At 50.7% G+C, this 10,076-nt stretch overlaps 1 protein-coding gene across 1 annotated transcript; it reads right to left on the bottom strand.

The window, feature by feature from the left end:
- Positions 1-771: 771 nt before the first annotated feature.
- On the bottom strand, positions 772-9,330 carry LOC105012883 (myeloid-associated differentiation marker homolog). The gene is made up of 3 exons (XM_034294944.1): positions 8,830-9,330; positions 3,796-3,865; positions 772-2,480 (listed from the first exon to the last, which is right to left on the bottom strand). Exons 1-3 carry the CDS (start codon positions 9,024-9,026, stop codon positions 1,896-1,898), a joined length of 852 nt encoding a protein of 283 aa, XP_034150835.1. The 5' UTR covers positions 9,027-9,330; the 3' UTR covers positions 772-1,895.
- Between the last annotated feature and the right edge of the window lie 746 nt (positions 9,331-10,076).

Here is a 10,076-nt window from a genome sequence, read left to right on the forward strand (position 1 = left end):
GCATTAATGAGAAATTGAACAGGTGTTCCAAATAATCCTTTAGGTGAGTGTATAAAATACAATTCAAACAAGTTTGAGTATCTAGCAAGAATTCCTGTTTTTGCCTGACAGGGTATATCATTGACATTTCATGTTATTTAAGGAAATATAAAATATACAGTCTCACATAATTTTTGGTATAAAACAGTTGTGCTAGTGCTATTCAAGATAACCACAAAGAACATCTTTACTATGACGCCAAGTGTTGTAGTTCCCATAGGGTCTGCCCATAATAATCCTTCATAGAATAGGTTATCTGACACAGCGGTTATGTCTTGGATTACGAACATGAACCCTTTAAATAATGTGGATGCATTTCCTTACTTTTTTTCTGCCCTCACACTCTTCTCCCTCCTTGATCTCTACTTCCCTCCTCTTTATCTCTCTATTCTCTTTCTCTCCATCTTCCGTTTCCCCGGTAACTTAGAGATCCTTACTTCTTGTTGCTCTGTACCAAAATGATAAATTAAATTAACTATAAAGTGAAGACATTGACATTACCATAGTCAGATCCATAACCTTGTTATGCAGGCTTTTTCATTATTTTTTTGTAATATAATTTTTGTTATTCTTCACTCAGCTTAATCTCTCTTTTGACAAAAAGCAATAATACCTGCCAAAAATAGAAACCAAGTGCAACATCATAACCATAACCAGATCAAGAAACCCCATTTTTCTTCTGTTTGTTTTAGAAGTGATGATTCTGCATTATATTAACGTGTTTTTATTGCCATCTCCAGTCTCAGAATGACTCAATACATTTCCTATCAAACAGAATCCATGCCATGGTTGGTGAGGGATTCGAAGGCTGCCCATGTGAGGAGGATGTGATACGGGCTGGGCAGAGAAAAGTGTGATTGAGTCTTATCTCTCCCTCTGTTTTCCCCCACACTCTGTAAACACAGATATGGAAATGAAAGTTCAGGGCCGGACTTCAACCGCCCATGCCACTCCATCCTCTCATTGACACACCTTGGCAAACAAACAGAGGCAGTGCATGGTTGAAATTGTTGTTAGTTTTCCTTTTTTTTAACATAAATGTTGCTACAGTTCCTTTTTTAGGTGTGGTATAGTGAATGCATACAGAAATTATTTCACTGAGGCCAACCAATTATATTTCTTATGGACATTTTAGTCTGTATTATATTTTTTATTGTAATACAATAAACATATATTAGTCACGTGGAATGTCAGGTGTTGCATGTGAGCTGCCATTTCTGCCTCTCTGTCAGGATTGGATAGATTAGGTTTAGATAGAGACAATCGTTTAATGGGGAACAGAAAACCAGAAGGGAATTAACATATCAATAACAAAACTTTGATTAGGGCCCATTGCATTTGATTAAAGCCCTTGTAGGCTGGTTCCCTGTATGTTGGTAAAACAATGACCATTGCATTTGATTAAACCCCTTGTAGGCTGGTTCCCTGTATGTTGGTAAAACAAAGACCATTGCATTTGATTAAAGCCCTTGTAGGCTGGTTCCCTGTATGTTGGTAAAACAAAGATCATTGCATTTCGTTAAAGCCCTTGTAGGCTGGTTCCCTGTATGTTGGTAAAACAATGAACCGATGTAGAATTTGAATTCCGTATGCAGTATTTAGTTATAGGATGCATCCAAGCATTCGAGGACATTCAGTTCCGCCTCATTCATCATGAATGACCAACAGACGTACAGAATGACCCCGGTCGATCCATGAACTACAGTTATCATTCCCAAACAACTCTGTCATTCACAATACCAAAACATGTCACAGGTGAACCTCTATAGGGTTCCAACTCATGATTTAATCTAAATTCGTACAAAACAGAAGTGCAGCGGATGTGTCACCGTGAAACGATGATGTAAGAGTGTGACCTATGCAGGGGTGATGAAGACCAGCTTAAAAGAGTAGATTGTGTCCACAATGTAAACCACAAAGTTAAAACAGGTCATGAAAGAAACAACAACCATGCTGTCCCAAATGCAGGACCGGCCACAGTTATTGGGCCTGCTGGGAATACCCTGGAAGCTATACAGTGGCCAAACCACTACACATGTCATGTACATCAGCACCGCCAACACATTGTAGCCAGTCAGCACCTTGTCAAAGGGGAACGGGAAAAGCGACAGCAGGCGGCAGATGGTGAAGAGGATGATAACGATGGCAAAAATGAAGCATAAGGAATAGACGGCCACACACCACTGGAGGCCAGGGAATTGGGTGTAACGGCTGGAGTCCAGGGAGATGAAGATGATGCAGGCCACGAAGGCCTCGAGAACCTTGAGGAGGCCCGGGACAGTGGAGAGGAAGCCGCTGATCTCACCGGGTTTGGCCCGGATCAGGCCGACCTCCGTGGCGTACAGGATGAAGGCCAGACAGGAAGTTACAGTGGCGCCGATCTGCCTACCGCAGGACGAGCAGGTGAAAAAGGTTGGGTAGATGATGGAGGCAGCCAGCACCTGTTGAAGCACAAGATGTTGCATTGTAGTACTGTGGATCATTAACAATAATGGAATAACCTGTCAATGTCAGAGTTGAATTAAACATGAAAACATAAAATGTCAAAAGACTTATGATCTATCAGTTAGGGTAAGGGTTACTATAGGTTGTAACCTTTTTATTACACCATTTAGAACCAATTTTCCCACTCCAAGGCACTCCTCAAATACTCATTCTGGGACTCTTGCGATTAACAAACCTCTCATTTTGGGCAAGATTTGTATTTTTTTATTATGTGCATAATCTAGTCACTTGCATTGCAACTTGCTTTGCAAGTTTACAAGTGGTGAATTGGCACAAACATGACACTGTACACAATTCCTGTGAACCCTTTTGGGCCAGACAGTGTCACCTTTCAACTGTATTTAAAAATCCTTAAGGTTTGACTTTTTGCTTTTATTGCCTCATCTTATCTTGACTTCTACTCCCACAGAACTAAGCTAGAGATATAATAGATGGACAACCAACTAATCAAAGAGATCATCCCTTTGATCTATAATAATTATAATATAATTTTAGTGGTTTTACAATTATTTGCAACTAACATTACTATATCAATAACAATTGACATTTACAGTGCATCTCCATTGATAAGTAATTACGAGTAATCTACATTTACTTAAACATCTAATTGATTAAAAAGGTCATAAAATATTGCATTATTCATTTAGCATTTTCATGTAAATTGTGATTACAACAACTAACTTTCAAGGTCTAATGAAGCTTTAGATTAATTGACACTGCTACATCAAAAGGTGATTAAAGTTCTGTGAACCATAACAGTCTATATTGCAGAAGTCTGTTTCGTTTATCTGTTGCATTAAGCAGCATGATGTAGTATTGCTTAACCCTAACCCTAACCCATTACAATAGTTCACTAAACCTTCTAATCATTAAACACTAAAGCATGATTTTTCTAAAAGAAAAACTATCCACATTTCGAATTTCCGATTATTTGTCTGCCTTAAATCACCTCCTGACACTATTTACACACTTTTATTTCAATTAAACTCCATAGTCTAATTCACAGACTGTCTCGTCAGGCCATTGAAATCCAACACCCTCTTCTTCCGGATTTAGAGCACAGGAACCTGTTTGCAGTAATTGCCCCACCTGTCCTTTCAGTTCCTCCTTCACTACTGTTTTCATGCCTTCATTTCAGATATGTTACATCTTAGTTCATTTATTAAAAGCCCTTCGTTCTCCCTGCGTCGCTGTCCTGCATCCAACATGTAACGTTACAAAAGCAGAGGACTTCATGTCCTTTATACCCACCATGAGTGTGGCCAGCATGGCAAAGGCAGTGGTGAAATCGTCCCAGGAAATGGCCACCCGAGTGTGGAGTGTGGTGTGACAACTGCGACCTCTGCTGGTTCACCTCCCCCTGCAGTGGGCGGGCCCCAGCGGTCGACGTCACCGGCCTTCTGACACCACCGTCTCATCATACATTTCACCTGTGTCTCGTTTAGTGCACCTGTTCCTCATCATCGCTGTTTCCCCCGGTATATATGTTCCCTCTGCTCCCCCTGTCTTTGTGTGTGATTGTCTCCGACTGTGACAAAGAGCTGTGCGACGCTTCGTACTATATATATTGTATATTTCTCCTGGATACCATTAAATATCCTTCTACCACGCCTTCTCCTGCTCCTCCTTGTTCCCAAACCCCGAAGCCGTGACAGAATCACACACCAAAACGACAAACAAGGATATGGAGCAACAAGGAGCCACAGGCGAGGCCGGTGTTGCGGAGGTGGTAAAAGTACATTCAACCTTGCTGGCCAGCCTAGGCGCCGCGATGGACACTGTGTTGAAAGCGGTGCAGCGCCTAGAGCTGAGCCAGTGGAACCCCGCAGCACCGGCCGTCTCTCCACCTCCCCAAGCCGCATCACCCAGCATGGGAGCGATGCCCATTCCGCTGCCCAGGGCCTACGACGGGGCGGCGGACCGCTGCCAGGGTTTCCTGCTACAACTGGACATCGCGCTCCAGGCGATGCATCCTGCGCCGACCGAAGCCCAGAAGATCTCTTCACTCGTCTCCTGCCTGTCTGGGAAAGCCCTGGAGTGGGCCACCGCCGTTTGGAACATCGAGCAGCCCACCCAGGGCAGCTACGCCGAGTTCACCCGCCGCTTCCGAGTCGTGTTTGACCATCCTCACGAAGGGAGAGAGGCGGGTGAACGACTGTTCCACTTACGGCAGGAGACGAGATCGGCGCAGGAGTTCGCTCTGGAGTTCCGGACCCTGGCAGCGGGATCGGGGTGGAACGAGCGGGCTCAGATCGACCACTACCGGTGTAGCCTTCGCGAGGACGTCCGGAGGGAGCTGGCTTGTCGAGACGTGTCCCTCTCCTTTGACCAACTGGCGGACATGTCCATCCGTCTCGACAACCTGCTAGCTGCCCGAGGACGTCCCGGAAGAGGCCCGCCCGTTCCACCCTGCCAACCAGACGCCGCCGTCCCCATGGACCTGGGGACGGCTGCGCTGTCGGGCAGGTGTAGGGGAGGAGAGGTGCGGAGTGCCTCCAAGAGGAAACAAGGCCGTACAACCACGCCGCACCGCACCTCCCTCCCCGAGTCAAGAGGTGACAGGCAGGGCACTTCCGCATCACCCCAGGTAGCACATGCACATTCACCACTAACCTCTTCCCTCTCTATGTGCACTGTCCCTGTTAGGTTCCCCGGCTTTCCGCGGCTCTCCCGGTGTAAGGCGCTGGTAGACTCAGGCGCAGCCGGAAATTTCATGGATAAGTCTTTTGCCCTGCGGTCACGCATACCCCTCCAGGCCCTCGACACCCCCCTGCCCGTGAGAGCTCTAGACAGCCGGCCACTAGGGTCAGGTCTGGTCACGAGTTGCACTGTTCCCCTCCTCCTGGTTACCGACAACCGACACAGTGAAACCATATCCTTTCACATAATCGACTCACCCACATTCCCAATAGTTTTAGGTTTCCCCTGGTTATCCCTACACGACCCCGTCATCTCCTGGTCTAGTCGACGTCTGTCGGGGTGGTCGCGGAAGTGCCAGGGTAGGTGTTTGGGTGTTTCCGTTGGCTCGACCTCGGTGGAGAGTCCAGACAGTGCGCCCGCCGTGCCCATTCCCCCCGAATACAGGGACTTGGCTACGGTTTTCTCCAAAGCCAAGGCTGCTGTGTTGCCACCACACCGGCTGGGGGATTGTGCGATAGACCTCGTTGACGGAGCCGCACTCCCGAAGGGTCACGTGTATCCACTGTCTCGCACCGAAACGGAGACTATGAACGCCTACGTTACGGAAGCGTTGGAACAGGGATACATTAGGCCCTCCAAGTCACAGGTCTCCTCGAGTTTCTTTTTTGTGAAAAAGAAGGACGGTGGTTTGCGCCCGTGCATCGATTACCGGGCGCTGAACAAGATCACCATTCCGTTCCGCTACCCTCTCCCTTTGATCTCTGCGGAGGTGGAGAGGATGCACGGGGCCCGCTTTTTCACTAAATTAGACCTCAGGAGTGCCTATAACCTGGTGCGTATCCGGGAGGGAGACGAGTGGAAAACCGCTTTTAGTACCACATCTGGCCATTACGAGTATTTAGTGATGCCGTACGGGTTGATGAATGCTCCTTCAGTCTTCCAGTCCTTCGTCAACGACGTATTCCGGGACTTGTTGTGCGAAGGAGTGGTAGTGTATATTGATGACATCTTGATATTCACTGCTACCCGCGCCAAACATGTCTCGTTAGTGCGCAGAGTGCTGGCTCGACTGCTGGAGCATGACCTGTACGTGAAAGCCGAGAAGTGTCTGTTTTTCCAGTCGTCTGTGTCCTTCCTGGGGTATCGCTTTTCCAGCACAGGTGTGGCTATGGAGGAGCCTCACATTGACGCCGTGCGTAATTGGCCGACCCCAACCACGGTCAAGGACGTGCAACGTTTCTTAGGCTTCTCTAATTACTACAGGAGGTTTATCCGGGGCTTTAGCCAGGTCGCGGCTCCGATCACCTCCCTTCTGAAGGGGGGGGCGACCCGGTTGAGGTGGACCGTGGACGCGGAGCGGGCGTTTGTGGAACTGAAACACCGTTTCACCACCGCTCCGGTCCTGGCCCATCCCGACCCGTCGCTCCAGTTCATCGTGGAGGTGGACGCGTCCGATTGTGGGCTCGGTGCCATCCTCTCCCAGCGGACGGGGTGTCGTAACACGCTCCGTCCCTGTGCCTTCTTCTCCCAGAAGCTCAGTGCGGCGGAGCGGAACTACGACATCGGTGATCGTGAGCTGCTGGCCGTGGTTCGAGCTCTGTCGGCGTGGAGGCACTGGTTAGAGGGGGCTAAACACCCTTTCCTCGTCTGGACTGACCACCGGAACCTGGAGTACATGCGGGCAGCGAGGAGGCTGACCCCTCGCCAGGCAAGGTGGGCTATGTTCTTCACCCGGTTTGTGTTTACTCTCACTTACAGGCCGGGGAGTAAGAACGTCGGGGCTGACGCGCTGTCCCGCCAGCATGACACGGAGGAGAGGCCTGTGGATGATGCTCCCGTGCTCCCGGAGTCATGCATCGTGGCACCGGTGGTATGGGAACTGGACGCGGACATCGCCCGAGCGCAGCGCGACGAGCCCTCTCCGCCCACATGCCCTGAGGGCCGTACGTATGTGCCGGCGTCTGTCCGCGACCGCCTCATCTACTGGGCGCATACATCTCCCTCCTCCGGTCATCCTGGCATCGGGCCAACAGTGCGCGCCCTGGCCGGTAAGTACTGGTGGCCCACTTTAGCCAAGGACGCGAGGGTATACGTCTCTTCCTGCTCGGTGTGCGCCCAGAGTAAGGCACCCCGGCACCTACCGGTGGGCAAGTTGCACCCCTTGCCCATTCCACAACGACCATGGTCCCACCTTTCTGTTGATTTTTTGACTGATCTCCCCCCTTCCCAGGGCCATACCACCATCCTGGTCGTTGTGGATCGGTTCTCGAAGTCCTGCCGCCTCTTGCCCCTGCCCGGCCTTCCTACTGCCCTACAGACCGCGGAGGCCCTGTTTACACACGTCTTCCGGCACTATGGGGTGCCCGAGGACATCGTGTCTGACCGGGGTCCCCAATTCACGTCTAGGGTGTGGAAGGCATTTATGCAGCACCTGGGGATCTCGGTCAGCCTGACCTCGGGCTACCATCCCCAGTCCAACGGGCAGGTGGAACGGGTCAACCAAGAAGTGGGTAGGTTCCTCCGGTCCTACTGCCAGGACCGGCCGGGGGAGTGGGCAGAGTTTCTGCCGTGGGCGGAATACGCACTGAATTCTCTGCACCACTCCTCCACGGGAGTGACGCCTTTCCAGTGCGTCCTGGGCTACCAGCCGGTCCTGGCGCCGTGGACGCCGAGCCAGACCGGTACCCCTGCGGTGGACGACTGGTTCCGGCGGGCAGCGGGCACATGGGAGGCAGTGCAATCCCGCCTCCGGCTCGCTGTCCGCCGTCAAAAGACCTCCGCAGACCGCCACCGCGGGGAGGCCCCGGTGTATCGGCCGGGCGACCGGGTCTGGCTCTCGTCCAGGGACCTGCCCCTCCGCCTGCCCTGCCGGAAGCTGGCCCCGCGGTTTGTGGGGCCTTTTAAAGTCCTGAGGAGAGTCAACGAGGTAACATATCGGTTACGCCTTCCCCCCGACTACCGTATTAACCCCTCGTTTCATGTGTCTCTCCTCAGGCCGGTGGTGGATGGTCCCCTCCAGGGGTGTGAGGTGCGGGAGGTGCCCCCTCCCCCTCTGGACATCGAGGGGGCCCCGGCGTACTCTGTCCGCTCCATCGTCGACTCGAGGCGCCGGGCGGGGGGCCTCCAGTACCTCGTGGAGTGGGAGGGGTACGGCCCGGAGGAGCGGAGCTGGGTTCCGGTGAAGGACGTCCTGGCTCCCGTCCTTGTCCGCGACTTCCATCAGCGTCGGCCGGACCGCCCTGCTCCGCGCCCCCCGGGTCGGCCCCGAGGCCGGCGTCGTCGCGCGGCTGGGGCCGCGCGTCAGGGGGGGGGTACTGTGACAACTGCGACCTCTGCTGGTTCACCTCCCCCTGCAGTGGGCGGGCCCCAGCGGTCGACGTCACCGGCCTTCTGACACCACCGTCTCATCATACATTTCACCTGTGTCTCGTTTAGTGCACCTGTTCCTCATCATCGCTGTTTCCCCCGGTATATATGTTCCCTCTGCTCCCCCTGTCTTTGTGTGTGATTGTCTCCGACTGTGACAAAGAGCTGTGCGACGCTTCGTACTATATATATTGTATATTTCTCCTGGATACCATTAAATATCCTTCTACCACGCCTTCTCCTGCTCCTCCTTGTTCCCAAACCCCGAAGCCGTGACATGTGGTGAATTCCATGATGAGGATGAGGAGGGTAATGACGAAACAGAAGACCCACGTGAACATGCACCAGGTCCAGTAAGACGAATTGGAATGACCCACAGAGGCCACCAGGCTGAAGGAGATGCAGGTCAAGACCACCTCCAGGATTCTCACGATGCCTACAGGCACCGTCAGGGTCCGCATGTCCAGGGTCACCATGGTGATGCTTCTTGTAGTCAAATCTTCAGTCAGTATGGCGTTTGAACACGTTCACTTCCTCAAACTGAGAGTGGGTCACTGTTTTTTTTCACCACGGTCAATTTCTGTCTCTTTCAGTCCTACTCAGAAACAGTACGTACTACAACATTCTTCCACTTCTTCTGTTGTCACTTGTTCGGAAACCTTCCCTCACCCGTTCTCACTCTTTCCCTGAGCTTTTTCTTCCTCTGTATTCTGTTCTTCTTCTCTGTATGTGTCCCTTATTAACATCTGGTTGCTCTGACAGCAAGATGTCACAGAAAAGCATAGAATGCCTGCCACTCCCTCATTATCTTATCAGACCTTCCACAAATGGTCACCACTTGAGGTGTGTCTTCTGTGTGTTTACTTCCGTGCGTGCCTGTGTGCGTGTTGAGTGTGTACACTTTATTAGGTATGTCCGCTTGGTAATGCAAATAGTCGAACAGTGAATCATGTGGCTGCAACTCAATGTGTGAATAATGCAGACATGATTCAAGTGGTGTAGTTGTTGTTCATCCCAACTTTGATCATGACATGATAGTTGGTGACAGATGCGGAAACAGCTGACCTGGGATTTTAACCATACAGACTGGAGGTTATAGAGAATTAACCAAAAACATCCACTGAGCGGCGGTTCTGTGGGCGGAAAACACTTTTTCTAACCAGAGGTTGGAGAAGAATGTCCAGACTCCTTATGGTAACAGTGGTGTGTAATATTTTTAGTTGGTTCCCAAAACGATATCAAGACAAACGTGTGTGCGTGTGATCCTGAAGCATGTGGGATCAAGAATGGTACATTGCGTGTTTGTGTGTTTTGTGTGTGTGTGTGTGTGTGCATCAATGTTTGTGTCTGTATGTGTGGGATCTTGCATACAGTATGTGTATGCATACCACAGTCATTGAAGTAATCAGCACACTGGATGTAGTCACAGTTACTCTGCATGACACACTTGTGTACTCATTGTTTGCCAACCTCTGAAACCCACATCCTGGGAGAAGTGACATATCCAGGAGCAACTTCCCCTCCCT

Source organism: Esox lucius, chromosome 11, assembly GCF_011004845.1.
Source record: "Esox lucius isolate fEsoLuc1 chromosome 11, fEsoLuc1.pri, whole genome shotgun sequence".
Lineage (NCBI taxonomy): Eukaryota > Metazoa > Chordata > Actinopteri > Esociformes > Esocidae > Esox > Esox lucius.